The 23,778-nt window shown below is 36.0% G+C and overlaps 1 protein-coding gene across 1 annotated transcript; it reads right to left on the bottom strand.

Annotated features, from left to right (window-relative positions):
• Positions 1-17,285: 17,285 nt before the first annotated feature.
• On the bottom strand, positions 17,286-23,358 carry LOC121580119 (maternal B9.15 protein-like). The gene is made up of 5 exons (XM_041895173.1): positions 22,932-23,358; positions 22,727-22,864; positions 22,102-22,217; positions 21,816-21,955; positions 17,286-17,717 (listed from the first exon to the last, which is right to left on the bottom strand). The coding sequence occupies exons 1-5, from the start codon at positions 23,102-23,104 to the stop codon at positions 17,484-17,486; spliced, it is 801 nt and encodes a 266-aa protein (XP_041751107.1). The 5' UTR covers positions 23,105-23,358; the 3' UTR covers positions 17,286-17,483.
• Positions 23,359-23,778: the final 420 nt, after the last annotated feature.

Below are 23,778 nucleotides of genomic sequence, written 5' to 3'. Positions count from 1 at the left end.
ATAGACTACATTATAAGTTTAATAGGCTATAGACTACATTTATAACAGTTTAATAGGCTATAGACTACATTATAACAGTTTAATAGGCTATAGACTACATTATACCAGTTTAATAGGCTATAGACTACATTTATAACAGTTTAATAGGCTATAGACTACATTTATAACAGTTTAATAGGCTATAGACTACATTATAACAGTTTAATAGGCTATAGACTACATTTATAACAGTTTAATAGGCTATAGACTACATTATAACAGTTTAATAGGCTATAGACTACATTTATAACAGTTTAATAGGCTATAGACTACATTTGTAACAGTTTAATAGGCTATAGACTACATTTATAACAGTTTAATAGGCTATAGACTACATTATAACAGTTTAATAGGCTATAGACTACATTTATAACAGTTTAATAGGCTATAGACTACATTTATAACAGTTTAATAGGCTATAGACTACATTATAACAGTTTAATAGGCTATAGACTACATTATAACAGTTTAATAGGCTATAGACTACATTATAACAGTTTAATAGGCTATAGACTACATTTATAACAGTTTAATAGGCTATAGACTACATTTGTAACAGTTTAATAGGCTATAGACTACATTTATAACAGTTTAATAGGCTATAGACTACATTATAACAGTTTAATAGGCTATAGACTACATTTATAACAGTTTAATAGGCTATAGACTACATTATAACAGTTTAATAGGCTATAGACTACATTATAACAGTTTAATAGGCTATAGACTACATTTATAACAGTTTAATAGGCTATAGACTACATTTATAACAGTTTAATAGGCTATAGACTACATTATAACAGTTTAATAGGCTATAGACTACATTATAACAGTTTAATAGGCTATAGACTACATTTGTAACAGTTTAATAGGCTATAGACTACATTTATAACAGTTTAATAGGCTATAGACTACATTATAACAGTTTAATAGGCTATAGACTACATTTATAACAGTTGAATAGGCTATAGACTACATTTATAACAGTTTAATAGGCTATAGACTACATTTATAACAGTTTAATAGGCTATAGACTACATTTATAACAGTTTAATAGGCTATAGACTACATTTATAACAGTTTAATAGGCTATAGACTACATTTATAACAGTTTAATAGGCTATAGACTACATTATAACAGTTTAATAGGCTATAGACTACATTTATAACAGTTTAATAGGCTATAGACTACATTATAACAGTTTAATAGGCTATAGACTACATTTATAACAGTTTAATAGGCTATAGACTACATTATAACAGTTTAATAGGCTATAGACTACATTATAACAGTTTAATAGGCTATAAACTACATTCATAGCAGTTTAATAGGCTATAGACTACATTATAACAGTTTAATAGGCTATAGACTACATTATAACAGTTTAATAGGCTATAGACTACATTATAACAGTTTAATAGGCTATAGACTACATTATAACAGTTTAATAGGCTATAGACTACATTATAACAGTTTAATAGGCTATAGACTACATTTATAACAGTTTAATAGGCTATAGACTACATTATAACAGTTTAATAGGCTATAGACTACATTATAACAGTTTAATAGGCTATAGACTACATTTATAACAGTTTAATAGGCTATAGACTACATTATAACAGTTTAATAGGCTATAGACTACATTATAACAGTTTAATAGGCTATAGACTACATTATAAGTTTAATAGGCTATAGACTACATTTATAACAGTTTAATAGGCTATAGACTACATTATAACAGTTTAATAGGCTATAGACTACATTTATAACAGTTTAATAGGCTATAGACTACATTTGTAACAGTTTAATAGGCTATAGACTACATTTATAACAGTTTAATAGGCTATAGACTACATTATAACAGTTTAATAGGCTATAGACTACATTTATAACAGTTTAATAGGCTATAGACTACATTATAACAGTTTAATAGGCTATAGACTACATTATAACAGTTTAATAGGCTATAGACTACATTATAACAGTTTAATAGGCTATAGACTACATTATAACAGTTTAATAGGCTATAGACTACATTTATAACAGTTTAATAGGCTATAGACTACATTATAAGTTTAATAGGCTATAGACTACATTTATAACAGTTTAATAGGCTATAGACTACATTTATAACAGTTTAATAGGCTATAGACTACATTATAACAGTTTAATAGGCTATAGACTACATTATAACAGTTTAATAGGCTATAGACTACATTATACCAGTTTAATAGGCTATAGACTACATTTATAACAGTTTAATAGGCTATAGACTACATTTATAACAGTTTAATAGGCTATAGACTACATTATAACAGTTTAATAGGCTATAGACTACATTATAACAGTTTAATAGGCTATAGACTACATTATAACAGTTTAATAGGCTATAGACTACATTTATAACAGTTTAATAGGCTATAGACTACATTATAACAGTTTAATAGGCTATAGACTACATTTGTAACAGTTTAATAGGCTATAGACTACATTTATAACAGTTTAATAGGCTATAGACTACATTTATAACAGTTTAATAGGCTATAAACTACATTCATAGCAGTTTAATAGGCTATAGACTACATTATAACAGTTTAATAGGCTATAGACTACATTATAACAGTTTAATAGGCTATAGACTACATTATAACAGTTTAATAGGCTATAGACTACATTATAACAGTTTAATAGGCTATAGACTACATTTATAACAGTTTAATAGGCTATAGACTACATTATAACAGTTTAATAGGCTATAGACTACATTATAACAGTTTAATAGGCTATAGACTACATTTATAACAGTTTAATAGGCTATAGACTACATTTATAACAGTTTAATAGGCTATAGACTACATTATAACAGTTTAATAGGCTATAGACTACATTATAAGTTTAATAGGCTATAGACTACATTTATAACAGTTTAATAGGCTATAGACTACATTATAACAGTTTAATAGGCTATAGACTACATTATAACAGTTTAATAGGCTATAGACTACATTATAACAGTTTAATAGGCTATAGACTACATTTATAACAGTTTAATAGGCTATAGACTACATTATAAGTTTAATAGGCTATAGACTACATTTATAACAGTTTAATAGGCTATAGACTACATTATAACAGTTTAATAGGCTATAGACTACATTATAACAGTTTAATAGGCTATAGACTACATTATAACAGTTTAATAGGCTATAGACTACATTTATAACAGTTTAATAGGCTATAGACTACATTATAACAGTTTAATAGGCTATAGACTACATTATAACAGTTTAATAGGCTATAGACTACATTATAACAGTTTATTAGGCTATAGACTACATTATAACGTTTAATAGGCTATAGACTACATTTATAACAGTTTAATAGGCTATAGACTACATTATAACAGTTTAATAGGCTATAGACTACATTATAACAGTTTAATAGGCTATAGACTACATTATAACAGTTTAATAGGCTATAGACTACATTTATAACAGTTTATAGGCTATAGACTACATTATAACAGTTTAATAGGCTATAGACTACATTATAACGTTTAATAGGCTATAGACTACATTTATAACAGTTTAATAGGCTATAGACTACATTATAACGTTTAATAGGCTATAGACTACATTATAACAGTTTAATAGGCTATAGACTACATTATAACAGTTTAATAGGCTATAGACTACATTTATAACAGTTTAATAGGCTATAGACTACATTATAACAGTTTAATAGGCTATAGACTACATTATAACAGTTTAATAGGCTATAGACTACATTTATAACAGTTTAATAGGCTATAGACTACATTATAACAGTTTAATAGGCTATAGACTACATTATAACAGTTTAATGGCTATAGACTACATTTATAACAGTTTAATAGGCTATAGACTACATTTATAACAGTTTTAGGCTACAAACTACATTATAACAGTTTAGTAGGCTATAGACTACATTATAACAGTTTAATAGGCTATAGACTACATTTGTAACAGTTTAATAGGCTATAGACTACATTTATAACAGTTTAATAGGCTATAGACTACATTTATAACAGTTTAATAGGCTATAGACTACATTATAAGTTTAATAGGCTATAGACTACATTTATAACAGTTTAATAGGCTATAGACTACATTATAACAGTTTAATAGGCTATAGACTACATTTATAACAGTTTAATAGGCTATAGACTACATTTATAACAGTTTAATAGGCTATAGACTACATTATAACAGTTTAATAGGCTATAGACTACATTATAAGTTTAATAGGCTATAGACTACATTTATAACAGTTTAATAGGCTATAGACTACATTATAAGTTTAATAGGCTATAGACTACATTATAACAGTTTAATAGGCTATAGACTACATTATAACAGTTTAATAGGCTATAGACTACATTATAACAGTTTAATAGGCTATAGACTACATTTATAACAGTTTTAGGCTATAAACTACATTATAACAGTTTAATAGGCTATAGACTACATTATAACAGTTTAATGGCTATAGACTACATTATAAGTTTAATAGGCTATAGACTACATTTATAACAGTTTAATAGTCTATAGACTACTTTAAGTTTAATAGGCTATAGACTACATTTATAACAGTTTAATAGGCTATAGACTACATTTATAACAGTTTAATAGGCTATAGACTACATTATAACAGTTTAATAGGCTATAGACTACATTATAAGTTTAATAGGCTATAGACTACATTATACCAGTTTAATAGGCTATAGACTACATTATAACAGTTTAATAGGCTATAGACTACATTATAACAGTTTAATAGGCTATAGACTACATTATAACAGTTTAATAGGCTATAGACTACATTATAACAGTTTAATAGGCTATAGACTACATTTATAACAGTTTTAGGCTATAAACTACATTATAACAGTTTAATAGGCTATAGACTACATTATAACAGTTTAATGGCTATAGACTACATTTATAACAGTTTAATAGGCTATAGACTACATTTATAACAGTTTTAGGCTACAAACTACATTATAACAGTTTAGTAGGCTATAGACTACATTATAACAGTTTAATAGGCTATAGACTACATTATAACAGTTTAATAGGTTATAGACTACATTTGTAACAGTTTAATAGGCTATAGACTACATTTATAACAGTTTAATAGGCTATAGACTACATTTATAACAGTTTAATAGGCTATAGACTACATTATAAGTTTAATAGGCTATAGACTACATTTATAACAGTTTAATAGTCTATAGACTACTTTAAGTTTAATAGGCTATAGACTACATTTATAACAGTTTAATAGGCTATAGACTACATTTATAACAGTTTAATAGGCTATAGACTACATTATAACAGTTTAATAGGCTATAGACTACATTATAACAGTTTAATAGGCTATAGACTACATTTATAACAGTTTAATAGGCTATAGACTACATTATAAGTTTAATAGGCTATAGACTACATTATAACAGTTTAATAGGCTATAGACTACATTTATAACAGTTTAATAGGCTATAGACTACATTATAACAGTTTAATAGGCTATAGACTACATTATAACAGTTTAATAGGCTATAAACTACATTATAACAGTTTAATAGGCTATAGACTACATTATAAGTTTAATAGGCTATAGACTACATTATAACAGTTTAATAGGCTATAGACTACATTTGTAACAGTGTAATAGGCTATAGACTACATTTGTAACAGTGTAATAGGCTATAGACTACATTATAACAGTTTAATAGGCTATAGACTACATTATAACAGTTTAATAGGCTATAGACTACATTATAACAGTTTAATAGGCTATAGACTACATTTGTAACAGTTTAATAGGCTATAGACTACATTTATAACAGTTTAATAGGCTATAGACTACATTTATAACAGTTTAATAGGCTATAGACTACATTATAACAGTTTAATAGGCTATAGACTACATTTGTAACAGTTTAATAGGCTATAGACTACATTTATAACAGTTTAATAGGCTATAGACTACATTTATAACAGTTTAATAGGCTATAGACTACATTATAAGTTTAATAGGCTATAGACTACATTTATAACAGTTTAATAGTCTATAGACTACTTTAAGTTTAATAGGCTATAGACTACATTTATAACAGTTTAATAGGCTATAGACTGCATTTGTAACAGTTTAATAGGCTATAGACTACATTTATAACAGTTTAATAGGCTATAGACTACATTTGTAACAGTTTAATAGGCTATAGACTACATTATAACAGTTTAATAGGCTATAGACTACATTATAACAGTTTAATAGGCTATAGACTACATTATAACAGTTTAATAGGCTATAGACTACATTATACCAGTTTAATAGGCTATAGACTACATTTATAACAGTTTAATAGGCTATAGACTACATTTATAACAGTTTAATAGGCTATAGACTACATTATAACAGTTTAATAGGCTATAGACTACATTTATAACAGTTTTAGGCTATAAACTACATTATAACAGTTTAATAGGCTATAGACTACATTGTAACAGTTTAATAGGCTATAGACTACATTTGTAACAGTTTAATAGGTTATAGACTACATTATAACAGTTTAATAGGCTATAGACTACATTATAACAGTTTAATAGGCTATAGACTACATTTATAACAGTTTTAGGCTATAAACTACATTATAGAAGTTTAATAGGCTATAGACTACATTATAACAGTTTAATAGGCTATAGACTACATTATAACAGTTTAATAGGCTATAGACTACATTATAACAGTTTAATAGGCTATAGACTACATTATAACAGTTTAATAGGCTATAGACTACATTTATAACAGTTTAATAGGCTATAGACTACATTATAACAGTTTAATAGGCTATAGACTACATTATAACAGTTTAATAGGCTATAGACTACATTATAAGTTTAATAGGCTATAGACTACATTTATAACAGTTTAATAGGCTATAGACTACATTATAACAGTTTAATAGGCTATAGACTACATTATACCAGTTTAATAGGCTATAGACTACATTTATAACAGTTTAATAGGCTATAGACTACATTTATAACAGTTTAATAGGCTATAGACTACATTATAACAGTTTAATAGGCTATAGACTACATTTATAACAGTTTTAGGCTATAAACTACATTATAACAGTTTAATAGGCTATAGACTACATTGTAACAGTTTAATAGGCTATAGACTACATTTGTAACAGTTTAATAGGCTATAGACTACATTTATAACAGTTTAATAGGCTATAGACTACATTATAACAGTTTAATGGCTATAGACTACATTTATAACAGTTTAATAGGCTATAGACTACATTTATAACAGTTTTAGGCTATAAACTACATTATAACAGTTTAGTAGGCTATAGACTACATTATAACAGTTTAATAGGCTATAGACTACATTATAACAGTTTAATAGGCTATAGACTACATTATAACAGTTTAATAGGCTATAGACTACATTTGTAACAGTTTAATAGGCTATAGACTACATTTATAACAGTTTAATAGGTTATAGACTACATTATAACAGTTTAATAGGCTATAGACTACATTTCTAACAATTTAATAGTCTATAGACTACTTTAAGTTTAATAGGCTATAGACTACATTTATAACAGTTTAATAGGCTATAGACTACATTTGTAACAGTTTAATAGGTTATAGACTACATTTATAACAGTTTTAGGCTATAAACTACATTTGTAACTGTTTAATAGGTTATAGACTACATTATAACAGTTTAATAGGCTATAGACTACATTATAACAGTTTAATAGGCTATAGACTACATTTATAACAGTTTAATAGGCTATAGACTACATTTGTAACAGTTTAATAGGCTATAGAATACATTATAACAGTTTAATAGGCTATAGACTACATTATAACAGTTTAATAGGCAATAGACTACATTTGTAACAGTTTAATAGGCTATAGACTACATTTATAACTGTTTAATAGGCTATAGACTACATTATAACAGTTTAATAGGCTATAGACTACATTTATAACAGTTTAATAGGCTATAGACTACATTTATAACAGTTTAATAGGCTATAGACTACATTTATAACAGTTTAATAGGCTATAGACTACATTTATAACAGTTGAATAGGCTATAGACTACATTTATAACAGTTTAATTGGCTATAAACTACATTTATAACAGTTTAATAGGCTATAGACTACATTATAAGTTTAATAGGCTATAGACTACATTTATAACAGTTTAATAGGTTATAGACTACATTATAACAGTTTAATAGGCTATAGACTACATTTGTAACAGTTTAATAGGTTATAGACTACATTATAACAGTTTAATAGGCTATAGACTACATTATAACAGTTTAATAGGCTATAAACTACATTCATAGCAGTTTAATAGGCTATAGACTACATTATAAGTTTAATAGGCTATAGACTACATTATAACAGTTTAATAGGCTATAGACTACATTATAAGTTTAATAGGCTATAGACTACATTATAACAGTTTAATAGGCTATAGACTACATTATAACAGTTTAATAGGCTATAGACTACATTTATAACAGTTTAATAGGCTATAGACTACATTATAAGTTTAATACTCTATAGACTACATTATAACAGTTTAATAGGCTATAGACTACATTTATAACAGTTTAATAGGCTATAGTCTACATTATAAGTTTAATAGGCTATAGACTACATTATACGTTTAATAGGCTATAGACTACATTATAAGTTTAATAGGCTATAGACTACATTTATAACAGTTTAATAGGCTATAGACTACATTATAACAGTTTAATAGGCTATAGACTACATTATAACAGTTTAATAGGCTATAGACTACATTTGTAACAGTTTAATAGGTTATAGACTACATTTATAACAGTTTAATAGGCTATAGACTACATTATAAGTTTAATAGGCTATAGACTACATTTATAACAGTTTAATAGGCTATAGACTACATTATAACAGTTTAATAGGCTATAGACTACATTATAAGTTTAATAGGCTATAGACTACATTATAACTGTTTAATAGGCTATAGACTACATTATAACAGTTTAATAGGCTATAGACTACATTTATAACAGTTTAATAGGCTATAGACTACATTATAAGTTTAATAGGCTATAGACTACATTATAACAGTTTAATAGGCTATAGACTACATTTATAACAGTTTAATAGGCTATAGACTACATTATAAGTTTAATAGGCTATAGACTACATTATACGTTTAATAGGCTATAGACTACATTATAAGTTTAATAGGCTATAGACTACATTTATAACAGTTTAATAGGCTATAGACTACATTATAACAGTTTAATAGGCTATAGACTACATTATAACAGTTTAATAGGCTATAGACTACATTATAAGTTTAATAGGCTATAGACTACATTATAAGTTTAATAGGCTATAGACTACATTTATAACAGTTTAATAGGCTATAGACTACATTATAAGTTTAATAGGCTATAGACTACATTTGTGACAGTTTAATAGGCTATAGACTACATTTATAACTGTTTAATAGGCTATAAACTACATTCATAGCAGTTTAATAGGCTATAGACTACATTATAACAGTTTAATAGGCTATAGACTACATTATAACAGTTTAATAGGCTATAGACTACATTATTACAGTTTAATAGGCTATAGACTACATTATAAGTTTAATAGGCTATAGACTACATTTATAACAGTTTAATAGGCTATAGACTACATTATAACAGTTTAATAGGCTATAGACTACATTATACCAGTTTAATAGGCTATAGACTACATTTATAACAGTTTAATAGGCTATAGACTACATTTATAACAGTTTAATAGGCTATAGACTACATTATAACAGTTTAATAGGCTATAGACTACATTATAACAGTTTAATAGGCTATAGACTACATTTATAACAGTTTAATAGGCTTTAGACTACATTATAACAGTTTAATAGGCTATAGACTACATTATAACAGTTTAATAGGCTATAGACTACATTATAAGTTTAATAGGCTATAGACTACATTATAAGTTTAATAGGCTATAGACTACATTATAAGTTTAATAGGCTATAGACTACATTTATAACAGTTTAATAGGTTATAGACTACATTATAACAGTTTAATAGGCTATAGACTACATTATAACAGTTTAATAGGCTATAGACTACATTATAACAGTTTAATAGGCTATAGACTACATTTATAACAGTTTTAGGCTATAAACTACATTATAACAGTTTAATAGGCTATAGACTACATTATAACAGTTTAATAGGCTATAGACTACATTATAACAGTTTATTAGGCTATAGACTACATTATAAGTTTAATAGGCTATAGACTACATTTATAACAGTTTAATAGGTTATAGACTACATTATAACAGTTTAATAGGCTATAGACTACATTATAACAGTTTAATAGGCTATAGACTACATTATAAGTTTAATAGGCTATAGACTACATTTATAACAGTTTAATAGTCTATAGACTACTTTAAGTTTAATAGGCTATAGACTACATTTATAACAGTTTAATAGGCTATAGACTACATTTGTAACAGTTTAATAGGTTATAGACTACATTTATAACAGTTTTAGGCTATAAACTACATTTGTAACTGTTTAATAGGTTATAGACTACATTATAACAGTTTAATGGCTATAGACTACATTATACCAGTTTAATAGGCTATAGACTACATTATAACAGTTTAATAGGCTATAGACTACATTTATAACAGTTTAATAGGCTATAGACTACATTATAACAGTTTAATATGCTATAGACTACATTATAACAGTTTAATAGGCTATAGACTACATTTATAACAGTTTAATAGGCTATAGACTACATTATAACAGTTTAATAGGCTATAGACTACATTATAACAGTTTAATAGGCAATAGACTACATTTGTAACAGTTTAATAGGCTATAGACTACATTTATAACTGTTTAATAGGCTATAGACTACATTATAACAGTTTAATAGGCTATAGACTACATTTATAACTGTTTAATAGGCTATAGACTACATTATAACAGTTTAATAAGCAATAGACTACATTTGTAACAGTTTAATAGGCTATAGACTACATTTATAACTGTTTAATAGGCTATAGACTACATTATAACAGTTTAATAGGCTATAGACTACATTTATAACTGTTTAATAGGCCATTGCACTAATTCAACATGCATGTTTGTAGGCTGCATCACTCCTTCAGCCTACGTAGCAGATTATCAACCGCAAGATATAGGCCTATGCGTTCCTCCATGCTGCGCTCTGCGGTCGTCAGGCAGCTCCATTATTGATATCATTAGGCCTAAAATTATTATACCTCTTAGGCTACAACACAGTGCAATGAGGAATGTATTATTGTTAGTACAGAATTATTGTCTAGGCTGTAAACTGCAGTGATTGAAGATTGTAGGCCTACACAAGGCTGGAATAGGCTACAAGACCATCGCCAAGCAGCTTGGTGAGAAGGTAACAACAGTTGGTGCGATTATTCGCAAATGGAAGAAACACAAAATAACTGTAAATCTCCCTCGGCCTGGGGCTCCATGCAAGATCTCACCTCGTGGAGTTGCAATGATCATGAGAACGGTGAGGAATCAGCTCAGAACTACACGGGAGGATCTTGTCAATGATCTCAAGGCAGCTGGGACCATAGTCACCAAGAAAACAATTGGTAACACACTACGCCGTGAAGGACTGAAATCCTGCAGCGCCCGCAAGGTCCCCCTGCTCAAGAAAGCACATATACAGGGCCGTCTGAAGTTTGCCAATGAACATCTGAATGATTCAGAGGAGAACTGGGTGAAAGTGTTGTGGTGAGATGAGACCAAAATTGAGTTCTTTGGCATCAACTCAACTCGCCGTGTTTGGAGGAGGAGGAATGCTGCCTATGACCCCAAGAACACCATCCCCACCGTCAAACATGGAGGTGGAAACATTATGCTTTGACAGTGTTTTTCTGCTAAGGGGACAGGACAACTTTACCACATCAAAGGGACAATGGATGGAGCCATGTACCGTCAAATCTTGGGTGAGAACCTCCTTCCCTCAGCCAGGGCATTGAAAATGGGTCGTGGATGGGTATTCCAGCATGACAATGACCCAAAACACACGACAAAGGAGTGGCTCAAGAAGAAGCACATTAAGGTCCTGGAGTGGCCTAGCCAGTCTCCAGACCTTAATCCCATAGAAAATCTGTGGAGGGAGCTGAAGGTTCGAGTTGCCAAACGTCAGCCTCGAAACCTTAATGACTTGGAGAAGATCTGCAAAGAGGAGTGGGACAAAATCCCTCCTGAGATGTGTGCAAACCTGGTGGCCAACTACAAAAAACGTCTGACCTCTGTGATTGCCAACAAGGGTTTTGCCACCAAGTACTAAGTAATGTTTTGCAGAGGGGTCAAATACTTATTTCCCTCATTAAAATGCAAATCAATTTATAACATTTTTGACATGCGTTTTTCTGGATTTTTGTTGTTGTTATTCTGTCTCTCACTGTTCAAATAAACCTACCATTAAAATTATAGACTGATCATGTCTTTGTCAGTGGGCAAATGTACAAAATCAGCAGGGGATCAAATACTGTTTTCCCTCACTGTATATATATATATATATATATATATATATATATATATATATATACATACACATACACAACTACATATCCTTTAAAAATATATATATTTCCCTTTATTACTTTCCAACCCCACCACCCCTTCCCTAATTGGAGTAAACAAGTGAACAACAATGCTTAGGCCACAACGCTTGTGGAGGTCGCAGAGCAAAACGGAGAGTCTCATCTTTCCATTGTCATAATAGTTTGTAGGCTGTTCGGACGCTACAGACGGTTTCGTTAGAAGACTGATTTCCGGGATGTCTGATGGTCTGACAAACACCGCTGTAGCTCTGTCACCTTTCACCGCTGTAGCTCTGTCACCTTTCACCGCTGTAGCTCTGTCACCTTTCACCGCTGTAGCTCTGTCACCTTTCACCGCTGTAGCTCTGTCACCTTTCACCGCTGTAGCTCTTCACCTTTCACCGCTGTAGCTCTGTCACCTTTCACCGCTGTAGCTCTGTCACCTTTCACCACTGTAACTCTGTCAACTTTCACCGCTGTAGCTCTGTCACCTTTCACCACTGTAGCTCTGTCACCTTTCACCGCTGTAGCTCTGTCACCTTTCACCGCTGTAGCTCTTCACCTTTCACCGCTGTAGCTCTGTCACCTTTCACCGCTGTAGCTCTGTCACCTTTCACCACTGTAACTCTGTCAACTTTCACCGCTGTAGCTCTGTCACCTTTCACTGCAGATGTGGAAGTGCAACATCGGAGGATGCGGTGGATTGAGACCCCATCCAATGCAAAAAAACATATCTCTAGCATAAACTGACAGACTTAAATGGGGATGTTTTCATTATGCTAATTTTATTTCCGCAGTTATTTCTCAATGTTCTTTCTCTGCATTGTTGGGAATGGCCCGTAAGTAAACATTTCACAGTTTAGGCCACGCCATTTTTTTGCAATTAGCATAATTGTTTTGTTTCATTGCATCCAGTGTTGTATATAGTCAAATCAAACAGAACTTTAATGTTTTTCTTTAGGATTTGTTGATGGTTCACAATCACTGAAATTTACATTTTGATTTGTGCCAACTGTTTTAGCTATGTGTTTTATTACACCTTTATTTAACAAGTCAGTTAAGAATAAATTCTTATTTACAATTACGGCCTACCAAAAGGCCTCCTGCGGGGACGGGGGCTGAGATATATACACTGCTCAAAAAAATTAAGGGAACACTTAAACAACACAATGTAACTCCAAGTCAATCACACTTCTGTGAAATCAAACTGTCCACTTAGGAAGCAACACTGATTGACAATACATGTCACATGCTGTTGTGCAAATGGAATAGACAACAGGTGGAAATTATAGGCAATTAGCAAGACACCCCCAATAAAGGACTGGTTTTGCAGGTGGTGACCACAGACCACTTCTCAGTTCCTATGCTTCCTGGCTGATGCTTTGGTCACTTTTGAATGCTGGCGGTGCTTTCACTCTAGTGGTAGCATGAGACGGAGTCTACAACCCACACAAGTGGCTCAGGTAGTGCAGCTCATCCAGGATGGCACATCAATGCGAGCTGTGGCAAGAAGGTTTGCTGTGTCTGTCAGCGTAGTGTCCAGAGCATGGAGGCGCTACCAGGAGACAGGACAGTACATCAGGAGACGTGGAGGAGGCCGTAGGAGGGCAACAACCCAGCAGCAGGACTGCTACCTCCGCCTTTGTGCAAGGAGGAGCAGGAGGAGCACTGCCAGAGCCCTGCAAAATGACCTCCAGCAGGCCACAAATGTGCATGTGTCTGCTCAAACGGTCAGAAACAGACTCCATGAGGGTGGTATGAGGGCCCGACATCCACAGGTGGGGGTTGTGCTTACAGCCCAACACCATGCAGGACGGGCATTTGCCAGAGAACACCAAGATTGGCAAATTTGCCACTGGCGCCCTGTGCTCTTCACAGATGAAAGCAGGTTCACACTGAGCACGTGACAGACGTGACAGAGTCTGGAGATGCCGTGGAGAACGTTCTGCTGCCTGCAACATCCTCCAGCATGACCGGTTTGGCGGTGGGTCAGTCATGGTGTGGGGTGGCATTTCTTTGGGGGGCCGCACAGCCCTCCGTGTGCTCGCCAGAGGTAGCCTGACTGCCATTAGGTACCGAGATGAGATCCTCAGACCCCTTGTGAGACCGTATGCTGGTGCGGTTGGCCCTGGGTTCCTCCTAATGCAAGACAATGCTAGACCTCATGTGGCTGGAGTGTGTCAGCAGTTCATGCAAGAGGAAGGCATTGATGCAATGGACTGGCCCGCCCGTTCCCCAGACCTGAATCCAATTGAGCACATCTGGGACATCATGTCTCGCTCCATCCACCAACACCACGTTGCACCACAGACTGTCCAGGAGTTGGCAGATGCTTTAGTCCAGGTCTGGGAAAAGATCCCTCAGGAGACCATCCGCCACCTCATCAGGAGCACGCCCAGGCGTTGTAGGGAGGTCATACAAGCACGTGGAGGCCACACACACTACTGAGCCTCATTTTGACTTGTTTTAAGGACATTACATCAAAGTTGGATCAGCCTGTAGTGTGGTTTTCCACTTTAATTTTGAAGGTGACTCCAAATCCAGACCTCCATGGGTTGATAAATTTGATTTCCATTGATAATTTGTGTGTGATTTTGTTGTCAGCACATTCAACTATGTAAAAAAAAGTATTTAATAAGATTATTTAATTCATTCAGATCTAGGATGTGTTATTTTAGTGTTCCCTTTATTTTTTTGAGCAGTGTATATTTTTCAATTAAAATATAGGACAAAACACACATCAGGACAAGAGACACCACAACAATACATAAAGAGAGACCTGAGACAACATAGCATGGCAGCAACACATGACAACACAGCAAGGTAGCAACATAACATGACAATAACATGGCAGCAGCACAACATGGTAGCAGCACAAAACATGGTACAAACATTATTGGGCAACAGACAACAGCACAAAGGGCAAGAAGGTAGAGACAACAATACATCACGTGAAGCAGCCACAACTGTCAGTAAGAGTGTCCATGATTGAGTCTTTGAATTAAGAGATGGAGATAAAACTGTCCAGTTTGAGTGTTTTTTGCAGCTCGTTCCAGTCGATAGCTGCAGTGAACTGAAAAGAGGAGCGACCCAGGGATGTGTGTGTTTTGGGGACCTTTAACAGAATATTACTGGCAGAACGGGTGTTGTATGTGGAGGACGAGGGCTGCAGTAGGTATCTCAGATAGGGGGGAGTGAGGCCTAAGAGGGTTTTATAAATAAGCATCAACCAGTGGGTGTTGTGACGGGTATACAGAGATGACCAGTTTACAGAGGAGTATAGAGTGCAGTGATGCGTCCTATAAGGAGCATTGGTGGCAAATCTGATGGCCAAATGATAAAGAACATCTAGCCCTCGAGAGCACCCTTACCTGCCAATCTAGCATGGGTAGAATGGTCATCTGAATCCGGGTTAGTTTGGCAGCTGGGGTGAAAAAGGAGCGATTACGATAGAGGAACCAAGTCTAGATTTAACCTTAGCCTGCAGCTTTGATATGTGCTGAGAGAAGGACAGTGGACCGTCTAACCGTACTCCCAAGGACTTGTATGAGGTGACTACCTCAAGCGCTAAACCCTCAGAAGTAGTAATCACACCGGTGGGGAGACAGGCATTCTTCTTACCAAACCACATGACCTTTGTTTTGGAGGTGTTCAGAACAAGGGTAAGGGCAAAGAAAGCTTGTTGGACACTAAGAAAGCTTTGTTGTAGAGCATTTAACACAAAATCCAAGGAGGCGGCAGATGAGTAGAAGACTATCATCTGCATATAAATGGATGGGAGAGCTTCCTACTGCCTGAGCCATGTTGATGTAAATTGAGAAGAGCGTGGGGCCTAAGATGGAGCCTTGGGGTACTCCCTTGGTGACAGGCAGTGGCTGAGACAGCAGATGTTCTGACTTTATACACTGCACTCTTTGACAGAGGTAGTTAGCAAACCAGGCCAAAGACCCCTCAGACACCAATACTCCTTAGCCGGCCCACAAGAATGGAATGGCCTGCCGTATCAATGCTTTGGCCAAGTCAATAAAAATAGCAGCACAACATCGCTTAGAATCAAGGGCAATAGTGACATCATTTAGGACCTTTAAGGTTGCAGTGACATCCATAATCTGAGCAGAAACCAGATTGCATACCAGAGAGAACACTATAGACACCACGCCAGTCAGACTGACAAAGTTTTTCCAACACTTTTGATAAAAGGGGCAAAATAGAAGTCTACTTGAGGATGTGGAATGAACTTCCACAAAAGCTCTGATGAAGGCCAAGAGACTGACATGCAAGGCTGAATAAAAGAGATAGAAAGAGCAGTGTGGGTTTCGCTTCGCATTGTTCCCACATACCTGCAAGAAGACCGCTCAGATGTGCGAGTGCATTTAATTTCAAGCACCAACCAAATTAACCTGAATAATATGGCCAAATGTAAACCTGTATATTGCCAACTGTGTTCAGAGGAAAAGGCCCTAGACACCAACCAACACTACAGTTTTAAAAAAACGGATCATTTTATTCAGACAATCTTATCCAGTTTATCACAATAGTTAAGACAACATAAACATTTTTTAAATTAAAATACTGTGCAACTTTTAAAAATGCATAAACAGCATTGCTTAACCATTTGATAAATAAATTCACACTTTTTAAAAAACCTTTAGTATTTTAAAGTGTCCTGGGCTCCGAGCAGCCCTGTGGGGTCTATGTAATGGGTTCTAAGGTCCAGCGGGTTCTAGGAGCGGTTCTTGCTGACCCAGTGGTATTTGTCCTGTCTGGGCCCATTGAAGGAGGAGGTGGCTCTGTAAGGTTTGAAGCTTTTATGAGGCAGGAACTGGCTGTGCTGCTGCTGGGCGAACTGAGGTCCAGAGGGGGGGCCGTGAGGAGGGTAGCTGTCCCCAGGGAAGGCCTTCCTCTTGGGGTAAGCTGACCAGGCTGGAGGGGATGGCGCTGGAGCAAACTCACTGAACTGGAACAGAGCGAGAGAGTTACACAGCATCTAAATCTCAACAAGTTATTGAAAACATCAGTTGGTGTTCAAGACAACTCGGAAAGTTCATTTGTGTGCATTTTGCATAGAGGTTCCGATTGGTTGTTTCTGATATTCTCCAAGTGGGAAACTCATTTTTCTACAAGGTCTTGAACACAACAAGAGTATCTAAACCCCCAGAGCTTACAGGGCCCAGTTTCCCAAAAGCATCATAAGGCCAAGTTCATTGTAAGAATCTTCGTAGAAGCATCGTTAAATCTCCAAGCAGTTTCCCCAAAACCATAGCTACTAAAGTTGCACTTAAACACTAAGTAATATAACCACTGCATCGTTAGATGTGTTTTTCACTCCAACGTCATTTTATGCACCGAAGATTTCCACTAAACAAAAATCACTTTTTTTTTGTCTCTGTGACCGCAGACCGTCAGTACAAAGTTCCTACAAATAAATAAATAAATAAACAAATAAACAAATAAACAAATAAATAAATAAACAAATAAACAAATAAATAAATAAATAAATAAATAAATAAATAAATAAATAAACAAATAAATAAATAAACAAATAAATAAATAAATAAATATAAAAGTTGTCAATGTCGATTGATACAAACATAAGATGCTTCAAATTAAAAATGGATGACTGCATTAAAATAGGCTATAGGCCCATTTAGAATAATTAAATATGTTTTATGATCAATAAATGTAGTTCTAGTTTGCTACTTGTAGGCTACGGTTTGTAATTTGTCTCAATATATTTCATGTGTAGCCTAACATCTGCGCAAAGTGCCAAATCAGTGATTTAGTGCATTTGTATTGGGTAGAATAAGACGCATCAGAGTCTGCATCCGTAGGTGGTAATCTCTCTAGGAGCTGATCCATCAGTATTGTGGAATAATTCAAAGGTAAGGTTTGAAATTAAGAAATCTAATCCTAGAGCAGCCTTTCGATCCTATCAGTTGCAACACTGCCTCAGAACATTCTCTCTGCCTGGTGTTCAGGGAAACACAGGGTACATCGTCGGCAGTTGTAGTTAAGATGAATCATTAAAAACTTTTTTTTAATCAAAAAATGATTATTACAATCGCTTAAGGGAAACCAGAACCTGGTTAGTTACATTACACACTCCTTACAGGATTTTTTTACATTTTAGCAGACGCACTTATCCAGAGCGACTTACAGTTAGTGAGTGCATACATTTTCATACTGGCCCCCTGTGGGAAACGAACCAACTACCCTGGCGTTGCAAGCGCCATGCTCTACCAACTGAGCTATCGGTTCCCAATAGTTATGGTACTTACTCTTAGGAGTGATTTAAAGATGCACCTTTCCTACAACATCCTAAGATTTTCCATGGGTTTCCCCAAAAACACCACTCCGAGAGAATGTTTGGTAAGGGTGTCGTTGAGGCATGCGCCAATACTGATATGCTCGAAAGGCAGCGCTGCTCTCAGGTCAGCTTTCTCCATTCAAATCTTACCTTAACATTAGAATTAGCCCACAATACTGACAACGGATCAGCTCCTAGAGAGATATCACCTTTGGCTCATTCTAATACTTTCCCTATAATTATAATAAATATGACCTAAGTCAATGATATGGCATATTGTGCACATTAGGCTACATTAAATATACTGAACAAAAATGCAACAATTAACGATTTTACTGAGTTACAGTTCATATAAGGAAGTTGAAATAAATTCATTAGGCACTAATCTATGGATTTCACATGACTGGGAATACAGATCTGCAAAAGTAGGTGCATGGATCAGAAAACCAGTCCGTATCTGATGTGACCACCATTACCTCAAGCAGAAAGACATCTCCTTCACGTAGAGTTGATCAGGCTGTTGATTGTGGCCTGTGGAATGTTGTCTCACTCCTCTTCAATGGCTGTGGGAAGTTCCTGGATATTGGCGCAAACTGGAACACGTTGTCGTACACGTAGATCCAGAGCATCCCAAACATGCTCAATGGGTGACATGTCTGGTGAGTATGCAGGCCATGGAAGAACTGGGACATTTTCAGCTATCTGGAATTGTGTACAGATCCTTGCGACATGGGGACGTGCATCATCATGCTGAAAGATTAGGAGATTGTGGCGGATGAATGGCACGACAATGGGCCTCAGGATCTCGCCACAGCATCTCAGTGCATTCAAGTTGCCATCGATAAAATGTAATTTTGTTCGTTGTCCGTAGCCTATGCCTGCCCATACCATAACCCCACCATGGGAACACTATTCACAACATTGACCTCAGCAAACCGTTCACACACGTGGTCTGCGGTTGGGAGTCTCAAATGACGTTGGAGATGGCTTATTGAAGAGAAATTAACATTCAATTCTCTGGCAACAGCACCTGGTGGACATTCCTGCAGTCAGCATGCCCATTGCACGCTCCCTCAAAACTTCACATCTGTGGCACTGTGTTGTGACAACTGCACATTTTAGAGTGGCCTTATAAATAGTCCCCAGCACAAGGTGCACCTGTGTAATGATCATGCTGTTTAATCAGCTTCTTGTTATGCTACATCTGTCAGGTGGATGGATTATCTTGGCAAAGGAGAAATTCTCACTAACAGGCATGTAAACATTTGTGCACAAAATTTGAGAGAAATCAGATGTGCATACGGAATATTTAGTTTTAGAGAATTTGGCAGTACGTCCAACCGGCCTCACAACCGCAGACCACGTGTAACCACAGCATCCCAGGACCTCCCCAGACCACGTGTAACCACAGCATCCCAGGACCTCCCCAGACCACGTGTAACCACAGCATCCCAGGACCTCCACATCCTGCTTCTACACCTGCGGGATTTGTGCCATTCATACGCTGCCATCGCCTCATGTTTCAGCATGATAATGCTGAAACGAGGGCACTACATTCATCCACCTCTGGCCTGCTGGCCCCCCTACCTCTACGGAAGCACAGTTCCCGCTCAGCCCAGTCAAAGCTATTCGCTGCTCTGGCACCCCAATGGTGGAACAAGCTCCCCCACGACAGCGGAGTCACTGACCACCTTCCGGAGACACTTGAAACCCTACCTCTTTAAGGAATACCTGGAATAGTATAAAGTAATCCTTCTACCTCCCCCCACCCACAATTTTTTCTTTAAAAATAAGAAAAGTGGTTGTCCCACTGGCTATCATAAGTTGAACGCACCAATTTGTAAGTCGCTCTGGATAAGAGCGTCTGCTAAATGATGTGAATGTAATGAATGAATGTTTAGTCTTGAACTCTTTGGTTGTTTAGTACATGGCCTCACATGTGAATCCTTAAAGAGCTGGGTGGGGCTAAAGCTTAAGAGGGTGTGAACGATGCTGAATGGGTGTAGACAGAGCTCTCCGGTATTTACCAAAACATTCTCTCTGATGTGAGTTTACAAGTCAACTTTCAAAGCAGAATTACTTTCCCATTGTTCCTCAACTGTAGTGTATAATATACCATTTGAGCTCTGATTCTACTTTTTTCCAATGTTAAAAACTCCAATTCAAATTTTGCTACATAAGACCGAATCAATCCGGTCGGTCACAAGTGGTGGTCACGCCAGAGACGGTCTTGTTCTGATCCACGCCGCTACCATTTTTTTATTTTTATAGGTATCTGTGACAGATGCATATCTGTATTCCCAGTCATCTGAAATCCATCGAATAGGGCCAAATTAATTTCAGTTGACTGATTTTCTAATATAACCTGTAACTCAGTAATATCTTTGAAATTGTTGGGTTTATATTTGTTCAGTGTAGTTTGTAGGCCAAACTGTGGCAAGACAGATTTTCTAGCTCGTCCACTGCAGATGCAGAAGTGAGACATCTGCATATGCAGTGAATTGAGACATCCAATGCAAAAAAAACAGATCTAACTTAGATTTTTTATTATGCCAATTAGATATCCCCAGGGCAGAGGAAATCAACTGTAGGGTGTTTTAGGTTCAACTTTAGTAACCATGGTTTTGGGAAACAGATCTGAAATGTAACACTCCTACAAAGGTTCTAACGATGAATTTAGCCTTAAAATGCTTTTGGGAAACCGTGCCCTGGTTAGTTACACCACAGAGAGCTCCGAGTGTTAGTTACCTGGTAGACACTGTTTGGGTTGCTGACTGTTGGAATGGTTTTGGGTTCCGGGTTGGGGGCTTGGCCCAGGGCAGGGCAGGGAGCTGATAGGCTGCTGCAGCTGCTACTCATGCTGGTGTCCCCGCCCTCAGAGGAAGATCCTGATTGGAGCGAATCAAAGCTTTATTTAAACACATTTCAAATACATGTTGTAACACATTTGATAATCAGGGTGAGAATTCTAAACAGTCATGTCTGAGAAACAGGAGTAAAACAGAAAAGCAGTTAAGATTTAGAACCAGAACACCTGATTGGATGTCTGAGGCAGCCCGCTCCACGGCATCATGTACTCGGCGGGAGAACTCCCCGTCACCACAGTGACAGCCCTGCGTCACGCAGAAGGGAACACTGCGCTCACCATACCTACACAGGAAACGCGTCACAACTACTTCCTGCCACAGCACAGTAGCCCATCCCCTGGGGGCCAGGTTAACAGAACGAGCACAGGGAGGTTCTAGCTGAACTGGTCCAATAAGAAACACCAACTCTGATGTACCCTAATGAACACAACCCTGGGTCGTATTCATTAGTTTACACTGTATCAAAACATTTTTCAACAGTGTATCCTAATGAATATGACCCTGGCTTCCCAGTTGTCCGCCAACAGACTGGTGCAGTGGAGACAGTAGAACCTAGAGGCTACAGTAGACCCACCTGGAACCTTCTAGAACCATGGAGCCCAGTAGAACGTTCTAGAACCCTAGATGCTGTAGAACGTTCTAGACCCTAGAGTCTGCAGTAGAACCTAGAGGCTACAGTAGACCCACCTGGAACCTTCTAGAACCATGGAGCCCAGTAGAACGTTCTAGAACCCTAGATGCTGTAGAACGTTCTAGACCCTAGAGTCTGCAGTAGAACCTTGTAGAACTCACCTGCAGGACACTTCCCCCGGGTCGACCCAGATGGTAATCTCCCGTGGCAACCCCAGGTTCTCGTAGCACACAGCACTCCAGACACAGGCCTTCTCCAACACGGGGTCCTTCCGCTGGGCGTGGTTCATACGCAGGCACCTACACAAAACCATTGAGGCAATCTTGCCCGTGTTTGGTGTGGTGTGTGTGGTGTGTGGGTACTGACCGGTAGGCCTGTCCCTTGACAGGTATGTGTGGGTACCAGTGGGTCTTGTAGGTCTCAAACAGAGCAGAGGTGAGGGCAGCAGCAAACCTCTCTCTGCTCTCAGCATCTAAACTACCATGGCGCTTCGCCAGCCGAGCCACGAAGAACACAGCTGCTGCAATCTCCTCCTTCATCTCTACAGCCTAAAACTAACCTCCAGGTTAAACCGGTCTGAACAGTTACTCTAAATCTACCTTAGTAATCCAGGAGATGCTTGGAGGCAGAACTAAACTGACTGCAGCTTTAGAATACAAACTGACAATTAACCATCTAAATTATAATATTACTCCTCTTCTAGCTAACACATCTGCTGTAAACCTTATTGTTTCTGTCGCCAATCTGTTCCAGATAACAGCCTGCCAGATGAACTGTGTCGTAGGTAGGTAGAGCAGGTAGAATCTTCAGTAAGAGGACATGCTGCTACACACCTCGTTTAAATCATCTGGGTGTGATGGGAGAGCACAGGTGATGTGACTTCCTGTCTGATTGGCACCAGCCTGTGGTACTGCCTCTGGCTACTAGATGGAAGCAGAGAGCTGGTATACTGTTATTGTTATTCACCATGGAGATGGGATATGTTGTCAAGACAGACTCAGTACTGGCCTATATAATATTCATTTAGGTGATCTTAGGTTCAATGTAACTCAGTGAGGTTGTGTGTCTGATTAGGACCCATCAGCTCTAAACTTTACAGGAGTGAAACTGGAGCCCTGGAATGGCGGCATGGACCCCTTCCTTATGGAGAACCAGACCTTGGAGGGGAAACTGGAGCCCTGGAATGGCGGCATGGACCCCTTCCTTATGGAGA

The sequence above is a fragment of the Coregonus clupeaformis genome, chromosome 15 (genome assembly GCF_020615455.1).
Source record: "Coregonus clupeaformis isolate EN_2021a chromosome 15, ASM2061545v1, whole genome shotgun sequence".
In the NCBI taxonomy this organism is placed as follows: domain Eukaryota; kingdom Metazoa; phylum Chordata; class Actinopteri; order Salmoniformes; family Salmonidae; genus Coregonus; species Coregonus clupeaformis.
Note: the sequence above shows the minus strand (reverse complement) of the source record. Positions and strands in the feature narration are given on the sequence as shown.